The sequence below is a fragment of the Ambystoma mexicanum genome, chromosome 6p (assembly GCF_040938575.1).
Source record: "Ambystoma mexicanum isolate Mex_15411 chromosome 6p, UKY_AmexF1_1, whole genome shotgun sequence".
Classification (NCBI taxonomy): Eukaryota; Metazoa; Chordata; class Amphibia; order Caudata; family Ambystomatidae; genus Ambystoma; species Ambystoma mexicanum.
In genome coordinates, this window is record NC_090935.1 from 1,413,533,970 (window position 1) to 1,413,558,170 (window position 24,201).

Genomic DNA, 24,201 nt, shown 5'->3' on the forward strand with positions numbered 1-24,201 from the left:
CCTGCGCTAGACAAGCACAATGGTAGGAAAATTAAACCACTGCCACCAGCCATTTAAAGTAGCGAGGGCAACAAAAAATGTAACATGAGTAAGTAGGATAAGGGGCTACTACGTAACCCCCAGCACATAAAATGGTGTGTGCTGGACCTACAAAGAGAAAAGGGTAAGTAAAGTCAATTTCACTTTACTATTCTTGGGAACAGTAATTCAACCAAGACAAGGTAGTTAAACCTTGAAAGAAATCCAAGGGACTTCTCTGTGACACTGCACTGAAGGTGCTGGGTGTCACCATACAAAAAACAAAAAAAAGATGCCCATGGAGTTTGTCAGAGTCCAAATCAGATCAAAAATACATACGAGAGTGAGAAAAAGGTCTCACTCACTCCAGGGTAGAAATTAAAAGTCCTAAAGTCCAGCAAAATAGCTGGGGGTTTCTAAGATTGAAGGTAATTAGCACATAAATTAGAATTCTCCCCAACAATGGACGAGCCCTCAATAGGAACATTTTCTTAATACGTCCATTGAAAATTACTGACCCGACTCTTCGCTCATAAAAGAACAAGTTACTTCTTACCTTGTAACGTTCTTTCGACGGGATGTTCCTCCGACGTATTCCTCATCTTAGCTATCTCCTTCCAGCTCTGCTGGCCTCGGAAAATGTTTTTTCTCTAGAGGGCACTGCGCGTCGACGTCCTCCGAGTCGATGTCCCTCGACAGCCGCCGTATCGACGTCGTCATCCTGCCTATAAAGGCCGCGCGCAGCGTCCGTTGCTCAGTTCCGTTTTGTAGCCCACAATAATACTTTCTGGACTAAACTAATCACCCTGAAGGAGCGTAAGCTGCAACAACAAGGGAAGTAGAACTGCGGGGATGGATGGGAGGGTCGATGAGGAATACGTCTGAGGAACATCCCGTCGAAAGAACGTTACAAGGTAAGAAGTAACTTGTTCTTCGAAGGGATTGTGTCCTCCGACGTATTCCTCATCTTAGATAGGCTCCCATAGCAGTATTCTAATATTGGAGGAGGGAGTACTGACTTCACGCTGTCTTCTATTGATGAATAGAAGACAGTACAGCCCTTCCAAACCTAGTCTCTTGACTGGAGGAGGAATCCAAATTGTAAAAACGTGTAAAGGTATGGACAGACGCCCATGTAGCGGCCGCACAGATGTCTTTAACCGGCACGCCTCTTTTGAGGGCCGATGAAGCTGCAATACCTCTGGTCGAATGAGCCCTAAGGTTTTGAGGGGGCCCTTTCCCTGCCAGTTTATAACATTCCAGAATGGCTAGAATGATCCATCTGGAAATGGTCTTAGTTATTGGTACTTGTGACCTGCGTAACCTACAAACAGCTGGTCTGCCTGTCTTATCCTGGCTAGTCTACTGATGTAAAAACTTAAAGCCCTCCTAGGGTCTAGCCTGTGTAACCTCTCTTCCTCTTTCCCCGGGTGAGGAGGAGGATAGAAAGATGGTAGGGTAATCTTCGAGTGATATGGAATTCAGAAACCACCTTTGGGAGGAAATTAGGCTTCACTTGCAGGACAACTTTGTCTTTGTGAAATATTGTGTGAGGGGGTTTACAAGAAAGAGCTTGTAATTCGCTCACCCTTCTAGCAGATGTAAGTGCTATTAATAAAACAGTTTTAAGGGTAAGGAATCTTAACGAACAAGAATGGAGAGGTTCGAAAGGTGTGCCCATCAGGAAAGTTAGTACTAAGTTTAAATCCCATAGGGGAACTTGGAATGGTCTTGGGGGATAAACATTGGTTAACCCCTTTAGAAACTGTATTACCAAGGGTAATTTGAAATAGGATGGTTCTTCCGCAGTACGCTTAAAGATGGATAGCGCTGCGAGATAACCCTTAATGGTGCCAACTTGAAGGCCTGAATTTGCCAAATATAGTAGGAAGGACAAAACCATTGGTGTACCACATGAAAAAGGGTCGATATTCTGTTCTCTACACCAGCTGCAAAATCTGTTCCAACGGCAGCGGTATAAAGACTTTGTTGCTGGCCTCCTTGCCGCAAGCAATACCTCCATAACATCAGGGAGGTCCCAATCCTTGTACCTCAGCCTTTCAGAAGCCAAGCGTGAAGGTTGAGGGTTTTGATGTCTGGATGGAGAACCTGACCTCCCTTCTGTGAGAGTAGGTTCTCTCTGAGTGGAAGACGAATTGGAGGGCAGATGGACAAGTCTAGAAGATCCGGGTACCACATTCTCCTGGCCCAATCTGGGGCAATTAGGATCATGAATAGATAATCTGCCACTCAAGAATTGCGCCACACTTGTTGGTTCAATATTTTCAAAAGAACATTTCTTTTTATTCCTTATTTGCCCTTTGAATTCTTGTTAACACGTGTTTCGGCTACTCAAGAGCCTTTCTCAAAACAAAACAGGGCTTTATTAGGTACATATCTTATTCTATTAGCACAATTATTATATAATGTTCAAAACATTTTTGTATTCAAAAAGGTTTTGGTAAAGAAAAAAAGATAAAATCAAATTAAATGACAATGATCTGGGCATTGAATTTGTAGGCAATGATGACAAGTGTTCCATAAATTTTCTTGATTTGACCATCTTTGTACAGAACAATAGATTGGTAACACGAACTTTTCGCAAGGAAACGGAGGTGAATTCAACCCTCCATGCCGGTAGTTGCCACCACAAACCGATAAAATGGAATGTCCCGAAAGGGGAATTTATTAGAGCGCGGAGAAACTGTACAAACACTATTGATTTCAAGTCAGAATGTGAGCTACTGCAGGATCGTTTTGAACAGAGAGGTTACTCAAAGAAATGCATTGAAGCAGCACAACAAAAGGTAGCTAAAGTAACCTGGGAGCAGACTCTGATGCCTAAAGAAAGAAGGACAAATACTGAGCACAGGATGATTAATTTCATTACAACATATAGCTCCAATATTGGAGTACTCAAGAAAACGTTAAACAAAAATTGGCATCTTTTACAACTTGATCCTCACCTAACGGAGTATATTGGAGAAAGACCAAAAATAACATATTGTAAGGCTAAAACTTTGAAAATGACCTTGAGCCCTTCTCTTCTACCAGATGTAAAACCTGAACCTAGCAGAACATGGTTGGACCCAAAGACGTCAGGGTTCCGAAAATGTGGCACCTGCACTATGTGTGATTTTGCACATGACATGACGATGGAATTTGTGGACTCAAGAGGGACGAAAATGAAAATCAAAGAAAATATAAATTGTCGTTCAAAATATACAATATATGCAATAATATGTCCATGCAAGATGATCTATATTGGAAGCACAATTAGGGAAACGAGGTTTCGTATAAGAGAACATTTCTCATCCATTGGAAGCCAGGATGCAACATTACCGCTGGCACAACATTGGCAGCTCCAACATCAAATGGAAAACAAAAAAACTCTGAGGTTTATTGGACTGCAGAAGATACGAATGGGGAAAAGAGGTGGATATATAGAGGAGAAATTAAGACAGATGGAAGCCAGATTGATATGCAAATTTAGATCGATTGAGTTTGGTCTCAATCATGATAATGAGATGGGACATTTCCTCTGATTTGATAATGTTCATACATGTCAGGAAATGAAAGGACACTGTTAGGGCATGGTATTTTATTTCTGGTGGAAGGAAGCAAATGGATATTGAAATGGATGTTATTCTTTATGGTTTGAAACCTTGATTTTATATGTAAAATGTACAAAAATGATAAACAATTTGATATGCAAAGGTAGTTTGTAATGCCGAATACTTTCGATAACATTTATTTGTATCAAGATTAATTGAGAAATAATGTTATGTAAGGGTGGTTAATGGCTAATCACATTCGACACAAACTGAGTTGGAACACCATTTGGATAATAACAAGAATTTAATTTCTAGGGGCTAACAAAAATTTGTATTAAATATATATTTCCAAATTGGCCTTTAATATAGGGTAGATGTCCGTTCAGAAATATATTCATTTATTTCAATATGTGAATGGGAGATGGGGAATATGACACATCATCATGATACAAACAATGATTAAGTGAATGGATGATATGTGCATTCTTAACCTTTCCAATATGGCCGCTCTGTAAAACGATGCTAGAAAGAGAAGAAGGAGGATTCGTGTAACTTTGGTGATGCTATACATTACATGGTGGATCCCCGCGGCGGCTCATTTCTGTTCGAGGCCGACGCGAGGAGACGGATTGTTACAAAGCTGCAGGTAAGCCATCAGGGGTGGGTCCCCGAACGGAAAAGGGAAAAGAGACGTTTTTGCACGCCCGCAGTCGGGCGATCCAAATGCCCATATGGGAGTTGATTCAGACCGGGGTCCTTTTGCTAGCGGGGAGACTGTGAAACTAAATAAGACAAACCGAAATTGTTGATAAATTAAGGTGTGCAGTGGCGAGGTAGATTGTGATGGACTTTTAAGTGGAAGGTTAGAATTTATGGCCATACGAAAGGTTGAGTTTAACCAAAACCTTTGGAGAATAGATTCAATTCCTGTGTGTGAACAACAATTGGATTGGAAATATTTCTTTCTGCATTATTTTCACTATAGGGATTTACCCGGGACTTATGGAATTAACGGGTAAGAGACTTCTACTGTTCTATGTACTACGCTCAAACATGAATTTATTATTGTGTGTCGAATGTAGATTTACTGCAACCCATTAGAGGGAACGATACTGTAGACTGTAATACATGATAGAATCATTATAGAAATAATACAAATGAGAATTTGTGTTCAATATTGAAACCTTAAATATAAAATGTGGATTTATGTATGAGGAATTATTTTAAACAATATATTTTTTCTGTTTCTCTGTTTGTTATTTTACTTATTATCCACTATTATTATTTTTTATCTTTTATTGTTCTTTTATCACTTATATTGTTTTGTATTTATTATGAATTGGATGCACAATTTGATGTAATTATTTGTATTGCGATGTATTGCATTTGTGAATTATCTATTATTTTTATTTATTTTCCAAAATACATGTGATTTAATATTGCATAACCCCCTTTCTTCCTATTTCTTTCTTTTCTTCGTTATCTTTTTTTCTTTACCAAAACCTTTTTGAATACAAAAATGTTTTGAACATTATATAATAATTGTGCTAATAGAATAAGATATGTACCTAATAAAGCCCTGTTTTGTTTTGAGAAAGGCTCTTGAGTAGCCGAAACACGTGTTAACAAGAATTCAAAGGGCAAATAAGGAATAAAAAGAAATGTTCTTTTGAAAATATTGAACCAACAAGTGTGGCGCAATTCTTGAGTGGCAGATTATCTATTCATATTAGTAACCAAGGAGGTAGGGGATTGGTTCCTCCAACGAATGCCACATAGGATGCGACACGGCTGAGAGGCCAAATCAAACCCATCTTGGTCGCCAACAGAAGAAGTTGTACCGACACATATCCCAAAACACTAATCAATTAGGATCATGGTTCTCCGGAATCTTCTCAACCTCCTGATCATTTGAGGAATGACAGGGACCGGTGGGAACGCGTACAGAAGCGGAAACTCCCAGTCCACTATGAACGCGTCTCTCAGAGCTCCTCTCGGGGGAAATTCCCTTGAGCAGAACAGGTCGCATTTCCTGTTTAGGCTGGTGGCAAACAGATCTACCTGAGGGGTTCCCCAAAGGGCGAAGATCTCTTTAAGGACTTCCTGAGCTAGCTCCCACTCGTGGGAGACTGTTCTGCCTGCTCAGAGCGTCCGCTGTCAAGTTCTTCTCTCCGGCTAGGTGAACTGCCGATAGAGAGATTCCTTCTTGGATTGCCCAAAACCAGAGCTGCATCGCCTCTCTGCACAGGGGTAGTGATCCTACGCCTCTTTTGTTGAGGTAATGCATGGCCACCGTGTTGTCCGTCATTATCAGGACGTTCTTCCCTTGTACAGCTGGCAGGAACGCCTTCAGCGCAAGTCTGATGGCTCTCAGCTCTAACAGGTTGATATGTAGTCTGGACTCCGATGGAGACCAACGACCGCTGATGGTCAAGTCGTGGGCGTGGGCTCCCCACCCCGTGAGTGAGGCATCCGTGACTACTGTTATCTCCAGCCAGGGTTGCCAAAAATGTTCTCCTTTCAGAATTTTCTCCTGACAGGCCCACCACTGAAGGTCTCGAGCCACCCTGCCGGGAACCTGAAGAAGATCGGTCATTCTCCCTGAGAATTGTGACCACTGAGTCCTCAATGCCCACTGGAGGGATCTCATTCTCAGGCGAGCCTCTGGCACTAGGAAAACGCAGGATGCCATGAGGCCTAGCAACCTCAAAAAGTCGAAGGCTAGGAGACGTTGGGCATGTTGGAACTTGGTAACCATCTGTAGAATATCTTGAGCCCTCACCTCTCGTGGCGAGGCTTTTCCCAGGGAAGTGTCCAGGGTCGCTCCTATGAACTGGAGTCTCTGTGATGGTATCATTTGTGACTTCTTTAAATTGAGGGAGAAGCCCAGTCTGTGAAGGAAGTGGCACACATGATTTAGCTGGATCTGAGCTTGTTCCGAAGAAACCGCCCTGATCAACCAATCGTCCAGGTAGGGGTAGACGTGAATCCCTTCCCTCCTTAGACTTGCAGCCACTACCGACATTAACTTGGTGAAGACCCTCGGGGCAGAGGTCAGCCCAAATGGCAGCACTCGAAATTGATAGTGAGTTGCCAATTGCGAACCTCAGGTATTTCCTGTGTTTGAGATGGATAGGCACATGGGAATAAGCGTCCTGAAGGTCCAGAGATACCAACCAGTCCTGAAACTGAAGGGCCTGGAGGATCTGAGGAAGAGTAACCATCGTGAATTTGTCTTTTCTGAGGAATTTGTTCAATTCTCGCAAGTCCAAGATGGGTCTCAGTCCTCCGTCTTTCTTTGGAATGAGAAAGTAAGGGGAGTACCAGCCCTTGTTCCTCTCGGCTAAAGGTACAGATTCTATGGCACCTTTCTCTAGCAGGTCCAAAATTTCCTGCAAGAGGAGCGGATCTGGAGCTTTCTGAGAGCTGATCCCCGGTGGATGACTGAGGTATACGTAGGAAAGGCAGGCAGTAACCTTGGGCAACTGTTTCCAATGCCCAAGCATCTGACGTGATAGCCTGCCATACCGCCAGATGTTGAGTCAACCTGCCTCCTACAGGTGTCCTGTGAGGGAAGTCCTCAGAGTGGTTTTGGGGCGGCAGATGCAGATGGTAAAGAGGCACCTGCTCTTGCTGCGGCTTTTGAATATCTACCCCGTCCACCTCGGATAGTTCTTCTTTGTTCCCTTTGAGCCGGTCGTCCTCTACCTCTTCCGAATGCGGAGTAGAAGCGAAAGGACTTGCCCCTCGCAGAGGTTCCTGTGGGACGAAAGGGAGTCTGACGGATTGCAGCTCCTAGGGATTTTGCTGCTGCTTTTGAAGTTTGCAGTTTCTCTAAACTGTCATCCGCCTTTTTCCCGAACAAAGAAGAGCCATCGAATGGCATGTTCAAGAGCCTGGCTTGCACATCTGGGGCAAAACCAGACTTTCTCAACCAAGCGAATCTCCTGGTTGATGTACTTGCCGCCATTGCTCTGCTGATACTGTCAGCCGAATCAATGCCCGTCTGGAGGGATTCGCACATAGCGTCTTTACCGTCCTGTATAATATTCAGGAACGCATCCCTTTCTTCTCCCTCCGGGATGCAGTCAGCCGCTGTAGAAGCACACTCCCAAAGTGTATGGCTGAACCTAGCAAGGGTGCAAGTAGCATTAACAGATTTTAACGCCATGCTACATGCTGAAAAGACTTTCTTTGCCATAGCATCATATTTTTTATCGTCCCTGTCCTGTGGGACGGTAGGATAAGCCGTCTTGACATCGGTAGAGGATGCTGCCTGTACCACCAGACTTTCTGGGGATGGGTGTTTAGACAAAAACTCCGGGTCTGTAGAAGATACCCTGTTACTTTGTAGACAGTTTTTTATTTACTGCTGGTACGACATCTGGGGTTTCCCAGTTTGTCATGATCTTCCTCTGAAGAGCTTTATGAAAAGGCACCACAGGATCCTCCTGTGGGCCTTTGTCAAGAATATCCGTGAGGTCATCTTGTTGGAAAGATTGTGAAGGTGCAGACCACCCCATGAACTCTGTGATCCTGGCCATTAAGGCTCTATAGGGGGTTTCAGCATGCTCCCCCGGGTCTGGCCTAGCAAACTCCACCTCAGGGGAAGTGTCTAACCCACTTGCCTCATGTAAGGAATCATGAAGATCCTTTAACCTGCGTTCTTCAGAGGAAAATTCCTCTCTAATTGGGGTTACAGGTCCCTGCAACTCAAATGTGTCTTCCTGTTCAGACAATTCACCCTCTTCCAAAATTGAGGACATAGTTCTCAATTGTTCTGAACTCATAAAGGGAGTAAATCCCATTTCCAAGGCAGAGGGTGCCGAACTTGTCATTATCGGCCTCGAAAACGTCGATGTCGTCGACGGCTTCGAGCGTGGCGTCGAAAACAAAGGCGGAGGCCTCGAAGACCTCGACAGAATTGGAATTCTACTCGACAATCTCAAAGCCATCGACGTCGAGGACCTGGGGATAGTCACTGGGTGTGTCGTAACCGTGACTTTTCTTGGCGTCGATGCCGGTGTCGAAGCTAGCGTCGAGTCGACAGACCCGTGTGTCGAATGTCCCTTCGACAACGGCGTCGAAGACATCGACCTCGGCGTCGACGGAACCTTCGAGGAAGGTTTGGAGGTCATAGTCCTACTCGAGGGTTCGAGACGCGCTCGAGAGGTTTCCTTCGCCGGGTACTGCGACTCACAGCGTTTTTGACCTTCGGGTCTTTCGACCAGAGCATCGCTCTCGGCAGTCTTCGAGGGGGTCGAGGCCGCTTTCTCGAAGACGCTCATCATATTTTTGCGGAATTCCTCCCATTCAGCCCGGGAACTATGTTTCGTGGGGCAAGGGATTCTTTTTGGCGAAACAGAGGAAGAGGAAGATGGAGAAGGGGATCTTCGACGTCTCCTCTTCGAGTGCTTCGATCTCGAGGAGTGATGAGACCCACTCCGAGACCTGGAGCGCGAATGGTGACGAGGAGACGAGTGTCTGGACGACGTCGACGAAGAAGAAGCTTTAAAAGTCTTACCTTTCTCCAGCTTCCCCCTACGCTCCTTCAGGGCCTTAGCTGTCATGGACATACAGTCCTCGCATTCCGAACAATAGTGTTCAGCTCCCAAACACCACAGACAAACTCTGTGAGGGTCAGTCAACGACATCTTTTTCCCACAATCTCGGCATTTTTTGAAGCCGGATCGAGGAGTTGTCGGTTCCGACGAGGAAGCCATCGAGTACGGATCGAATAACTCGATGTAAATAGGTTTAATCTGACTAAGAACTGAGCAACGGTATTCCGAGGCACTGAGTAAGCGCGGAAAAACGGAACTGAGCAACGGACGCTGCGCGCGGCCTTTATAGGCAGGATGATGTCGCTAAGGCGGTTGTCGAGGGACATCGACTCGGAGGACGTCGACGCGCAGCGCCCTCTAGAGAGAAAAAATTTTCTGAGGCCAGCAGAGCTGGAAGGAGATATCTAAGATGAGGAATACGTCGGAGGACACAATCCCTTCGAAATGCTGTTTTGAGGCCATAGTTGACAATAGAAAATTCAATTTGCTACTGCCATTTCCTTTTTTTTCTGTTAATCTCCGTGTGCACCGAAATGCTGTTACTAGCTCACTATTAAAAATGGTATACAGTTTGTTTTCAAGTAGCATGAACTCAACATGATCATTGCATGGACCAAGGCAGCAAAGACCTTGAATAGAAAGATTGCACTTCTAAAGCACAGATGTATGACAGTGAACTTCCAGATTGAGGCAAACAGGAGTGTAAAATAAATGTAAGGGCAAAATCCAGGAATACCTCTCAGGGTTGTGGGAATCTCACACAGCAATAATATTATATTTAATTTGAAAGAATAAAGACTTTATTGTGGAAAGGTTATACTGTAGATGGGTTGCAGAACAGAATAACACTCATAGGTGAGCCTATTGGCTTCTCTAGTACAAATCGAATCCAAAAGGAGTACTTTTGGATTAAACAGTTCAAGAAGGGCATTGGCTCGCCTAAAAGCACCACAGCTCAGTTTCATTACAAAATCTAAGACGTCAACAAGGAAAAACCAACCTGCGACACCCCAGCTCTGGCTTGATGAGCTTTCTTCTGATCTCCCCAGTTTCCAGTAGCCAGAGCATACTTCAAACCATCTGATATTATCCTCGTTTTGATGGCCAGCTCCAAGTTGAAATCTTTTCCACGGTCAATGAACTTCTGAGCGTACATTCTTACTTCTTTCAACAAGTTTTTGAACATTCTGTTAAAGAACAAACAGATCACAAGCTTCAGAATTACCTTTAAAGGGCCGTCATGCCCTTGAAAGGGCAGTTGGTGTACTAAAATGCAACACGCCATGGAATTCTGACATGATCGTACTTCAAGTGTGGTAAGCAGAGAAGACAGGACACTATTTATCCCTCAACCACATAACCTGGGAGACCTAGCAGAACTAATGCTACCACTAACTGAGCCAACCATTCCCTTAACAATAACGGCCCGTGGTGCAAATGTGCCCATTTTTTAGGAGCAGTTCTAGAAAGGGAAGGTTGGAGTGTTTACTAGCTCCGGGTTCCAGCACAGATGCAGAAGTAGCAACCACAAAAGTTGATTAAGTTGAGATGTCAATCTTAGTAACAGTTTTCCGCCAAAGGTGAACATACAAAAATAAAAAGGGAGCAATGGTTTGTGGGACATTTAACAGTCATCACAATTTCAAAGCCTCAATCTGAGCAGTATAGAATTGTGTTCTACATGTCAATGACTGTTTATATTTAAAAAAAAAACCTAGACAATATTCGAAGACCCTAAAAGGAGTCATTAACAAGTGAAAGCCATACATAGCTGGAATACAACAAAAGGATGCTCCATTCCTCCACTCCACACCAACTATTCTGTTTGGAATAGAAAGCATTCTTACCCTCTGAAAAGAAATGCAAGTAATGGCCCAGCAAGATCCAACCTTTTGTTCCCGTAGTGATCTCTGTCATCCAACTCACGTCTGCCCAAAGCTGCCAGAAGCAGCCTATGAACCATGTACCTAAACAAAACACAGATTCAAAAAGATTACCACATCTGTTAGAAAAAGTTACTAAAATCCCAAATTACTAAAATCCCAAATTAACAACTTGAAAAAATAAAATTGTATACGGTTCAGCAAACTGTTCTTCTGCCTTCTGGTGAGGGGTGTAGAAAAGTTTAACTTGTAAAATAGGGTTACCCTCAAACTATGCCAACTCTCCATGGGTAGCAGAGCAGTTAGGCTTCAATTAAGGAGACTGAGTGTAGGCGGGTACAGCTATACCCACAGATTATACAAAAGATGACACTTGGAGAGATTTGCTGAAACATATATAGCGTGTATGCTAGGGTTACACAAAGTTCAAATTAATTTAGACTGATACACACAAAACAGCACGTTTAAGAACAAAAAGGCCTTAGAAAAGATCATTCCCACTCTTAAAGCTAATCTAAGGCCTTTAGCAAATGGCAATCCCTACATATCTGTAAGGAAGGATTTTCAAAACTAGCAGGCGTTTGACAGGAAAAATTAGTTTGAGCAATGGCCTTTCACAGTTGGTTGATGTTGGGGAGAATTCTCATTTCTGTGCCAATTCCCTTCAACCTTGGAGACCCCCCCCAGCTCTTTTGCTGGACTTCAGACTTTTTACTTATAACCCTGGAGTAAGTGAGCTCTTTTTCTCACTAATGTAATTTGATCTGATTTGTGTTTCCTTTGTTTTTGGAGTCTGACAAACTCCATAGTCCTCTACTTTTCGTATGGCGACACACAGCACCTTCTGGCAAGTGTCAGAGAAATCCTTTAGCTTTCTCCTAAGGTTTAAATACCTTTTCTTAGGTGAACTACAGTTCCCAAGAATAGTGAAGTGAAATTGACTTTACTTACCTTTTCTCTTTGTAGGTCCAGCACACACCATCTTAAGTGGGGTGCTGGGGGGTTACGTAATAGCCCCTTTTCCTACTTACTCATGTAAGATGCGTTATGTTACCCTCACTACTGTAAATGGCTAGTGGCGGTGGTTTAATTTTCCTACCATTGTGCTTTTCTACCTCGGGCTGAATCTTCAGCTGCAGTATAGCACCCCTGGGTGATCATTTTGTTAAAATGGCCCAGTCTTTTTTCAGCATTTTCTGTTTGTGAAGTCTTTCTTGGGTTTTACTCCGTGTGCTAAGCCAAGTTTGAGCCCTTTGTTCGTTTTACCTTTGGCAGGCTTCAGTAATGAAACCAGCCTCTGGCTCCAGTGTGTCTGGAAGGGCATGAAGTGAGCGGTTCCCACAACTCCCCTGTCCTTTGTCTTTAGGAATGCCTGAATGCACCCAGTCTTAATGGTTGGCTGGCCTTTCAGTGACAGCTAGGCTGCGCATGAATGGGAGAAACCTGCTTAAAAAGGTGAGGGTTTTGGGACTAAAGACAGTCGACCACTGGGAGCAACAACCTGAAGGAATCGTGAACGAAGCTTGCTGCATCCTCCTTGACCTTTGAATTGCCCGGTGAAGCACTGCTGCTGTGCTGAAACTCCTTTTTATGATAGGCAAGAGATGCTCCGGAAGGGACGACTTCTTTCCTTGGGTTAGTGGGACCAAGTAACAGTGACGTACTCCAATGGACCACATTCCCCGACTGGCTGTACTTCTTTGCTGCTGCAGGAACAGGGTGTTGGAGGGGGGGGGGGGGTTCGAAAAATCCATAGTCTAGTGCAACGTCTGCAATCGGCCATAAGCTCCAGGTGCCTTCCCCAGGACCCTCCAGAAGCAGGACGACCAGAGCTCGAGTCCACTCACAGGAATGCAGGACTCAAGGAGTGAAGGAAGCCCAACCAGTATCCAACAACCACGGTGGTCTGTTTACCAAGCGCTGAAACCGCGAAGTGCTGCTGATCTGAAAAGAGCCTGTAGCTGTTGCCGATCTCCAAATTGCTGCCACAGAAGACTTCCAGACGTCCTCCCTCTTGTCCCCACGACCGAGGTCCAGGATCCCTGGATCTGCAGCACTGCAAACAGACAGAAGCCAGCAAGACCACTCTTCTTCTAACCAAAAGTACTGTTCCGACTTGGGGTACTTACCCCATTGTCTTTAGCTTTGCTCTCATCTTCTCTGGTGAGACTTGCAGTAGCGTCGTATTTCAGCTCTACCCTTCATAAGTGCAACAGCTTGTGACCCTACAGTGATTTTTCTTCAAACTAACTTTGTCCAAGACTTTATTATTTAAGAAGTGTGTCAGCTCCATAGACTCTGCTTCAATTGACTTTGGCTGCCTTGGCTCCCTGCAGACTCTTCTAGTCCATTTGACTAATATTTACTGTCCCTCAGCAGTGATAAGGAACAGGTTACCTTCCTGTAACCGTTATTCTCTAGCATGAGCTGGCATGGATTCACATGCTCATGAATATTCCCAGTCGTCAAACAAGGAATCCTTGGTAAAAGAAAAACAGTTTCACTTTGTTATCTGTCTTTCTCCTATAAACCAGCACTGATCTCTGGGTCATAATGCCCCCAGCCAATGACTGCCCTCTCTTTAAGCCCCTCCTCTGGCAGCCATCTTCAGATTTGGTAGCACATAAAGTGGCAGTATGACCAAGAAAAATTGCAGAGGGGCAGGAGGGAGGGTTCACTTGTGAATACATACCAGACCCATGCTGGAGAACAACAGTTACAGGCAAGTAACTTGTTCCTTCTCCATCATGGGGTCTGCCATGGATTCACATGCTCATGAATAAAGAATACATAGCAGTACATCATACAACCACGGAAGGTAGCAAGGCTCTAAATAAGCAATTACTGTTACCTCCTCACCAAGGGAACAAGGTTGCGTAGCATTGCTCGGCCGACTCTGGACTCCTCCCTGGAATCCCTGTCGACGCAGTATAATTTCGTGAAGTTGTGCGTAGACCTTCACGTAGCAGCCCAGCAGATGTCCAGCAGGGGCACACCAGACAAACGCTGTTGTTGCAGCGATCGCTCTGGTAGAATGGACTCGGACGACCAGGCAGCGGTCGGTTTGCCAACGGGTAACAATGAGTGATGCAGCCGGAGAGTCACCTGTAGGTGGAAGCCTTGGACAAGGCTTTCCAATAGTTCACAAGAACAAAGTTCACAAAAAGCTGAGCAGTCTTCTGGAAACTCTACGTGCGGGCCAGATAAAACTTCAGGGCTCGAGCCGCATCCAGCGAGCGCTAAGTCCTTTCAGCTGGCGACAAAGGCATCAGAAAAACACAGGTAACACCAAGGGTGTGCTGAGATGAAATTTCGACAGAACCTTGGACATAAAGGAGTGGTGTGTCCACAACACCAACCTTGTGTCGTGGAAAGTCAAGTAAGGCCACCTGCAGGACAGGGCCGGGATCTCACCTACTCTCCTGGCAGAGGTGATGGCCACGAGGAACTTAGGCAGAGCTTGGTGCATCGGCTCGAATGGGGACACCAACCCCCCCCCCCTTTATGAGCCTAGTCAGCATCACAGAGTTCCCACACCGAGGCAGGCACCTTCACCGGTGGGAACCAACAGAACAGTTCTTTGATTAACTCCTTCACTAGACGGTGTGACCAAAGAGAAGACCGTCCTGGAGACCTGGTGTAGTGGGAGATAACCGCCAGATGCACCTTGGAGGCGTGCGGCAGCCCAGACTTACTCAAGGACTTAGGGGGCCGTGACCCTCAGGTGGTTAATCTTCTGCGACCGGCACCAAGTTGCGAAACACTTCCATTTGCGTCCGCAACACTTCAGAGTCTACAACGCCCTGTCCTTGACGAGGACCTCCATGCAGTCTGCAAGCAGCTTGTACACACCGAACTCTAATGCTGCAGGAGCCAGGCCTCGAGATTCAGCGATCCTGGGTCATGGTGCAGGATTGCGCCTCCTTCCCTGGCGAGAATATCTGCGACCACTGGCAGCTTGACCGGAGGGGACACTGATATGCTGAGACAGTCTGGGTACCAGATCCATCTCAGCCACGCTGGCGTGACAAGGGTCATCCTGCACTGGCACCATCCGAGTTGACTGATGACTCATAGCAGCAGCAATGGAGGAAACGTGTACAGGAAAAGGCCTTCCCAAGGGAAGGAGAATGTGTCCCCCATACTCCCTGACTGGGGGAACCTGCTGGTGAATCTCCAGCACTTGTGCTCGTCGCAAATGGAGCCATCTGGTGACTGCCCCACCTGAGGAAGATGTCCACTTGATCCTACTGATGCTCCTACTCGTGGCAAGAGTGCAGCTCCTGGCTGAGGGAATCAGTGACTGTTCTGGATTCCTGCCGGGTGAAAGGCAAGGAGGCCCATCCCCAGGGCAACAGCCCAGTGCCACAACTCCTGCGCCTCTCTGGAGAGCGTGCGGGATCTGGTGCCCCCCTGCTTCCAGATGTAAGTATCTTGGTGGTATTGTCCGTGAAGACCCTCACCACTTTGCCCGTGAGGGACGGGAGAAATAACTTGGGGCCCAAAACACTGTCCGTAGTTCCAGGACGTTGATGTGCAGCACCTTCTCCTTCGGCAGCCACAGTCCTCTGGCTTGGAGAAGTCCGGTGTTTGCTCCCCATCCCTCCAGGGAAGCACCCGTTGTGACAGTTTCCTGGTATGGAGGGCTCTGGGAGTCCGTGCCCTCGGCGACGGAGCGCACGCTCCCACAATCTTATCGCTCGACGGAATTTCTAGTCGAGCAGGATCCTGTCCTTGAAGCCTCCAGACACCTGGATCCAATGAGAGTCAGGAATTCATGGAGCAGTCGCATCCGCAACCTGCAGAGCCGGATCAGGAAGGTACACAACGACATCATGCCAAGCAGCAACTTGATGGTCCTCGCCGTGGCAATTTTCAGTGCCAACAGCCATTGCACCTGGCCCAAAATGGCCGCTATATATTTTATTTAATTTATTACATTTGTTACTCGCCCAGACCCTGCGGTATCACGGTGAAAATACAGGTAATTTGCACATTATTATACAATATTGCAGTTACAAAGAACACATTTTTATACATAGGTTACAAGAGATCATATAGTCAGATTGTTTATACCAAATTCCAATTGGTCAGGTAGCCATTCCCATTTTGTTTCAGCACTACTTGCAGTTCTGCGGATGCCCTTAGCAGTGTAGTTGGTCATGGGAGGGTGGGGCGTAAACGGTTAATATTTATTGAATAACCAGGTTTTCAGTGCTTTTTTGAATTTTAGTAAGGAATCCTCGTTTTTGATGCTCAGGGGTAGTGCGCTCCAGTACGATGGGGCTAGAACTTTGAAACTACTTCCTCGTGCTCTGCTGTATTTGTATTGAGGAACTTCTAAGAGGGCCAGGTTATTGGATTTCAGAGATCTACATGAGATTTTTTTCTTAATGGAGTTATTGAGGTAGCTAGGTGCTTTGTTGGTGGTACATTTGTAGACAATACTAAGGGTTTTGAAGATGATCCTTGCTTAGATTGGCAGCCAGTGGTTTTCTCTTCTAGTGCTAGATGTGTGTTCAGATTCCTTTATCCCTAAAGCCGCTCTAAGGGCTTTGTTCTGTAATAATTGGATTTTGTTTAAATTGGTTTTGGAGGTTCCTAGGAATAGGATGTTGCAGTAATCTAGTTTTGTTAAAATCAGAGCTCTAACCAGTGTGATGCAATTTACTGGGGTGAGAAATTGGCGGCTGAGTGCAATAAGTTTTGCTGTGTAGGCTGTGGACGAGGAGAGGGCTGCTATTTGTTTATGCATAGAGGTTGGCATCGAAGTAGACACCTAGCGTTTTGACTTGTTTGAGTACTGGGATCAGAGTACCGTCGATGTTAATGTGAGAGTAGTCCGGGTGAAGGGTGCATATTCTTTTTTGGGAGCCCACAATGAGGACCTCCGTTTTCTCATCATTTAGGCAGAGACTGTTAAGGGCCATCCAGTTTTGGATTATAGAGTAAACTTTATTGATGGTGAGGGTGTCTTGGGTGTAGTCGCCTTTAATAGGGATGAGGATCTGTGTGTCATCTGCGAAGTTGGTGTAGATGACAACCATATCATCTAATGCTGAGAATAAGAGTTTAGTGTATGCATTATAGAGGGTGTGGGAGAGGCAGGATCCCTGGGGGACTCCAATGGGTACTATTATGGGGTCCGCTGCACACTTTCCAATGGCAACTCTGGATGTACGGTCAGTAAGAAAGGATTTGATCCAATGTGTGGCGTTGCTGGAGAAGTTAAAAATCTTTTTTTAGAGTATTGCATAGTTTGTCATGATCTACCAAGTCGAATGCTGCTGATAGGTCCAGTAGAAATAGTGTGGCTAGTTTGCCTGAGTCTCTAATAGAATCTAGTTGGATTTTTAGATCCAGGAGGGCTGTCTCGGTGCTGTGGTTGGGCCTAAAGCCTGATTGTTTGGCTCCTAGCAGGTTATTTTGTTCGAGGTGAGTTTGCATTTGGTTGTAAGCTATTTTATCAATGATTTTAAGTAGGAATGGGACAGTCGTTATGGGCCGGTAGTTTGTGGGCACTAATGGGTCTAGAGTGGGCTTTTTTAGTAGAGGGGTGACCCAGGCCGCTTTAATGCTGACTGGGACCAGATTTGTGGAGAAGGAGGCATTTACGAAGTTAGTGATTAAGGAGTGAGGGTAGGGGCACAGAGTTTAATTAGGTGTGCTGGAAAGTTATCACCTTTGCAGTTGGAAGCTTTAAGTTTGGATATAGTATTAAGTACTATATCGTGAGAGACTGGTGTGAAATTGAAGAGGGGGCAGTATTTTCTAGGATCGTGGAGATCTGGTTGGCCGTAGAGTGTTTGTCGGATAAGAGGTTTCTTTTGGAGGTAATTTTGTTTTGTAGTAGTTTGATTTTAGATGCCAAGGTATCTTGGATGGTGTTGCACCAGTCTTTACTTGGTTGGACTGGGTTGATTATAGGGGATCGGATCCTCCAACTCCTTGAGTATAGTGAATAGCTCTTTGTTATCGGAGGATGCATTACCGATTCTGGTATTAAAGGCATCTGCCTTATGGGCGGTGATGGCTGATTTATAGTTTTTGTTTGCCAAGTTGAATTCTTCCAAGGCTTCTGGGGAGTGGGTTTTCTTTAGGCGGTGTTCGAGCGATCTTTTGATCCGTCTAAGACTAGTTCCTCGTTGAACCAGGAGGAGGATTTTGTGTCCTTCCGTTTAGTTTTATTAACGCAGGGTGCTAGGGCGTCAATTGTGCTGGTAAGACAGTTATGGTAATGGTCTGCCAGGGCACAAGGTTCTTTAGCAGTAATGATATTGTTATTGAGGGCATTGGCTAATAGGGGGTTGATGTTTTCTGCTGTGAGTTTGCGGATGTTTGTTACATAAGATTCTTCAACAACCATTTCCGGTAAGTCTGGTTTATTGCACAGGATAGTGAAATTTATACTATGATGGTCTGACCAGGGTACCGAGATGATGGAGTCTATGGATACTGTAGTGTTGAGTTCTAGTATCCAATCTAGAAACCTCCCTTTTGTATGGGTAGGGGCGTTCACAAGTTGTGTGAAGGCCATGTCTTTTAATGCACTGTGCAGTGCATCTGCTTTGTGGTCTTGGGGGTCATTAAATGCTAGATTCAGGTCCCCTGGGACTAGGCATTTTGTGTTTGGTTTGATAAGTGGCTTTAGCAATAGTGGTATGTCTAATTCTGGTTGAGATATAGTGTTAGGTGCTCTGTAGATGGTTATTATGTTTATGGTGGTTTTGTGGTACGTAGCTAGTTTAGCTAGCAGGACTTCGTAGCCGACTGGGCTCTCAATAGGGCTGGTTCTTATTTTGAGATGGGCTTTTGCAATAATAGCTACTCCCCCACCTACTGATTTTGTTCTGTCCGTTCTAAGAATGGTGTAGTCTGAAGGAATGGCAATATTCTCTCCTCCGACAGCCACCAGGCAGGAAACCGTGTTGAGTCTGGACCCCAAGAACAGAGCGCTCTGCGATGGTGTCAAGCAGGATTTTACACAGTTCACCGAGAACCCCAGATCTGTCAGCAGCCGGATGGTCCTCTGTGTGATCAACAGCGATGTCCCTTGACCTGGCCAAGATAAATCAGTCGTCGAGGTACGGGTAAACATGAAATCCCTGTAGTCGCAGATGGGCCGCCACCAGAGCCAGGCATTTCGGACTGAAGTCGGTGCCCAGAGTCTTTACGAAGGGGAGAGCCTTGAACTGGTAGTGCTTCCCTTGTACACAAGAACTTGCAATGTTTTTCGTTAATGGGGACGTGGAAGTAGCAGCTTCTAGATCCAATGACGATAGGAAGTCTACCTCCTCCAGTTGGCCAAGTACCTGCTGCAACGTGACCATACCGAATTTCTAGGACTTGATGTACTAGTTGAGTAGTCTTATATCGAGAATGGGCCTTCAACCCAAGGTCTTCTTTCTTACCATATCTCGGGTAAACTCTGGAGCCCCGGAGTCACTTCGGAACCAGCTCCATCACCCCTTTTCTTAACATGGCCCGAACCTCCAGCAGCAGCCGTCGGGCCACCAGTGGCATTCGCTGACACTTGTTGAAATTCAGAGGTGTGTCCATGGGCGAGAGCATTCAGCACCCAGCGATTGGTGGAGGTTGTCTCCCAAATGCTAAATTAGCCAGCTGGCCTCCCACAGTGGTGCATGGGTGGGGGCCAGACTTCCTGGTCGGTTCAATCTTGCTTGGAGGTAGTCGGACCGCCTTGGGACCCTTGACGATGACGGCAACCTCTTGAAGGACTTGAGCAACCCCGGTTGACTTCCTAGGTCAAATATCAGGAGGGTTGCGGTAAGAGGATGAGCCCCTGCCAAAAACCTTCGAAGAGCTGCTTGATTTCCCTCTCGAGGAACGAAAGGACCGCTTGTGTTGCTGCATGGTGTCCAAAGCAGGAGCCGTCTGTCAGTCTCGATGGCCTGGAGGGATAAGTCGACGGCCTTCCTAAACAGGTGGTCTCCATCGAACAGCATGTTCAGGAGCCTCGTCTGGACCTCCTGCCGGAAGTTGGTGGCTTTGAGCCAGCCACAGCTGCAAACCCTGTCGCCCATCTGGCAGAAACCTGTATCCGATGTCCAGTGCCACCGTGATGGCATGGTCCGACGCCACCTCACCTTCCTGGAGGATCTCCAAGGCCTCGATCCGCTGGTCATCGGTGAGGAACTCCAGGAGCAGAGCTCTCTTGTACCAACGCTCCCGGTCGTATCTGGCCACGATTGCCAAGGCGTTGGCTGCTTTCACCGGCATCGCAGCCGAGTAATTACCTTTCTACCCAGGGAATCCAATGTCTTCCCCTCGTTGTTAGGGGGTACAAATGAAGACGAACTTGACTATTTCCTGGCGGCCGTCGAGACTAGAGTCTGGCCACAGTTGAGACCGCAGGCACTTGGGCACAGACTCCGGCACCCGTTACTTTTTCTCGCTGAAGCAGGGTTCTTTCACAATGACAGTCCCTCATCACAGACGTCATCCAGGAGCGGTACCGGCAGGATAGTCTTCCTCTTAGCATCCCGACGTTGGTACAAGCCCTCCTCCGGGGTGAGCTGGAAAAGCTCAGATGCCCAAGCAATCATGGAATGAAAAGAACCCACCTTGTCCGGTGGACAGGCTCTCTGCGCCGGCGATGGAGGGTCTCCCAACCCTGCGTCATTGTCCGTATCAGTCATTGTGTCTGTCTGTTAGGCAGAATTGCAGGGAGTACCCTCTGGGAACACCACACACAATTAGGACTACAGGTGTAAGCAAAAACCAACCTTTGGTGTCTGTACCACACACTTTTGGTAGCGAGCTGAGCAGCCAGGCTAATCTCCAGAGGGAATGCGAGCAGTTGAAGTTACACAGAAGTATCACAATCACAGTGGTTCAAGTAGACACTTACACTAAAAGTTTCTTGGTAAATAATACTTAAACATTTGTTTATACAGTAGAAATCAACTCAATCTTAAAACACCAATAAACTACAGTATCAAACTCTAGTTATAAAGACAGTTTGCGTTCCCCTGAGAAAGGAGCCAAATAGCACTTCAGTACTTTTAAATATGAAAAAAAGCATAGGTTTGTACAAAGGGTTAGAAAACACATTTTAGATAATGCAAAGGTTCAATGTATCAGGAGGGTCAGTTTGATTCAATAGGCCAGGCCAAAGTCAATAGTCTAGTGTTCTTGGATAGGACAGCACAGTTCTGGTACAAATGGAGAAGTCTTTGTAAAAGTTTTTAGAAGTAGTTGAGGCAATAAAGATATACTGGGTCACAAGCTGATTAGGCCTGCGAGTTGGGAAAGTTTTACGAACTTCCACCGCGAGAGTTTGGATCTCTCAACCATATGACAGTTCCTTAAAGTGGAGCAAAAAGATGCAGCTGAAGACGTTGGTTCCTGGCAGGTTCTGCAGGTCTCGCTGTTCCTGAGCCTCAGTCGTGGGGACAAGAGGGAGGACGTCGGGGGACTCCTGCACTCCACAGGATTGTCGTCGGAGCAAACAAAATGGCGTTGCTTCAGCTCATGTAACAGACTTACAAACGCAAACTAGTGTCCTTCACCCTGGTTAACCTTCACAGCTCCGAGAATGGTATTCAGGCGTTTGCTGAGTTGATTGATCCCACCAACTCAAAGGGAGAAGCCGTCCTTGAAAGAGCTTTGTCGATTTGAGATCTGGCAATTCGGGGTTGCTGCAGGGCTTCAACCGATCAAACCAACCGTCCAGTGGTTGCAGCAGCCGTCCTCTTCCAGCTCGTCTTAGGTTCCTTCGTTCCAGTGGTAGACTGCCTTGCAGTCCTGGAGACTCACCTTTTAAACAGTTTTCTCCCATTCATTCCAGCCTAGCTGCCACTCACCCAGCAGGGTGGCTGTCCTTGCCGGACAGTCAGCCAGCCAATCACGCCAGAGTGCATTTTGGGTCTCCTAGGAGACTAAGCACAGGGAGTTTCTGGCACCTCCCTCACTTCCTGCCCACCCCAGACACTCGGGTGCCAGAGGCAGTCTTCAGTCCTGAAGCCCACGAAAGGCTCACGAACAAAGGGACCAAAACTGGTTTGGGGCGCAGAGTTAAACACCAGAAGGACCTTTCCACAAAGAAACTGCAAAAAAAAGATGAGTCCGTTTTTACAGAGGGGTCTTGGGCGCATCTTGAAAAACATAGCGGCCCCGATTTTTAGCTACCGGTGTTCGCATAAGGGAAAAATCATGGTAGTTTGTTATGAAACCACTGCCACCAGCCATTTCAATAGGAGAGGGTAGCTTTTGACAGCTACAAGAGTTTTTAGACATGGGGGATACTTAGTAACCCCTCAAGCACTCTATAGGAAGATAAGTGTGCTGGGTCTACGAATTTAAAAAGGCTAGTAAAGTCAATGTAACTTTACCTTCTCAGGGGAACAGTAGTTCAACTCAGAGAAGGTATTTAAACCTTGGGGAGTGCAAGGGACACCCCTGTGCCACTGCACTGAAGGTGCAGTGTGGCACAATAATAAAAAGATGCCTTATGGGGTTATCTAAAACTCAATCAAAGAACACGAGTAAAAAACACATCAAAACACCTGAGAGAGGGGGGGGGGGGAGGCTCACACTCTCCCGGAGAAAAAAACAAGTCCTCAAAAACCATATAAGTTGCTGAGGGTCTCTAAGGTGAAGGGAAATAAGCACATTTCTGAGAATTCTCCCTAACACCGTCCATGTCCCTGCGACGAACGAACCCACCCTGAATGTCGCGGGACCTGCTGGAGTGGCGACCCAGACAGAAGCAGACTCGCAGTGCTTGATCTTGTATTGGGCCCCCACGGATGGAGCACCCTCAAAGGACTTAGAAGTCTGCTCAGGTTGGCTGGGTCTGGGAGAGGCATGCCCCTGACAATCTCCCGGGGTAGAAGCCTTGGTCTTGAGCCACGCCGCCAACCGGACTATCCTTCATTGTGCGCTTGGTGAAGCCAAGCCAGATCTCACAATCTTCTTTATGCGCCGGTTGTAGACAATACAGGCACTGGGAATGCTAGTCATCCGAAATAAACATTCCGCAAATCGCAGCTGGTGCACAGCTGGAAAAAGGAAGCTCAATCCTTCTTCTCTGACATGATCCGGCGCGGTATAGGCCTGAAGACTTCTGGAAGCTTCCAAGAAGAACACTACGATTTCTGCCCTTGAGGGGCGATGAAAGATGCCGAAAAACGGGTCCCTGTTAATCATAAGGGTGAACGATTGAGCACAAGGGTTCGATTGACCGAATAGAATTCTCTAGTACAAAAAGCGAAAAATGCAGAAAAGCTTGAAGAGCAAAACGCGAGAACTCCCAACACTTGAACGGGCGGTAAAAATCTAAAAAATGGCTGCCAGAGGGCAGTCATTGGCTGGGGGTACTATGAACCTGACCTCAGTAATTGGTTTAAAGGAGAAAGACAGTTTAGAAACGAAAGTGAAACTTCTTTTGCTGAGGATTCCCAGCATGACGACAGGGAATATTCATGAGCATGTGAATCCATGCCAGACCCCATGCTGGTGAACTGAATATTACACACCCCACAATCCAACCAGCCCTAGATTAACTTATCCTGATTCAGAGTTCTAAGTTTATACTGTTCCTAGAATCTGTGTTTCACTAGCTCAGAAAAGTATATTACTCCAGTTGATATAACTATGTGATTCCTTGCTGAGCGTCACGGTACAAATGATAGGGTCTACTACCCTAGTATTACTGAAAGTAATCTAAATGTAACTGTTTTGACTTCACTAGAACTGAGGTTAGGTGTTCCAAATAAGGTTATATGCTTTGGTATGTGCCCTTAGTTGGACTTCAGAAAACCTGTCCTAACATGCTTCCTGGGACTCATTTCACCCTCCCAAATAAACAAAAGTTAAAGCAGGATCAGATTTCTCATCAGAAATTAATTGCTAAGCAAATGCTTAGCTTTTGTTTCTTTTTTATAACTGCTACAGGATCAGATGGCTACACTTACCCCAAGAAATATGCTTTCTTTGTTTCACAGAAATCACTGACTCCGACGTGTGGAAGCATTTCTTTCTGCAAAACTTCCTTCGCATACTTGATTCTCTTCTCTTTCGTAACACCGGGCTTAGCACCTCTTGAACCTATGAAATTCAGGGCAACATTCTGTTCCTGGATGACAAACGCTTCATCTAAAGATGGCTTGACCTACAAGAGATTAAATAACAGCCTTAAACAAGTTCACTTGATGAATA

At 45.9% G+C, this 24,201-nt stretch overlaps 1 protein-coding gene across 2 annotated transcripts in view; it reads right to left on the reverse strand.

The window, feature by feature from the left end:
- Positions 1 to 24,201, reverse strand: part of POLR2B (RNA polymerase II subunit B) — a 616,839-nt gene that overhangs the window by 428,249 nt on the left and 164,389 nt on the right. For both annotated transcript variants that reach the window (XM_069626112.1, XM_069626111.1), the window contains 3 exons: positions 23,958 to 24,154; positions 10,984 to 11,103; positions 10,137 to 10,323 (listed from right to left, as the gene is read on the reverse strand). In XM_069626112.1, the coding sequence (XP_069482213.1) occupies positions 10,137 to 10,323; positions 10,984 to 11,103; positions 23,958 to 24,154 (504 nt within the window). The remainder of the gene's footprint in view (positions 1 to 10,136; positions 10,324 to 10,983; positions 11,104 to 23,957; positions 24,155 to 24,201) is intronic.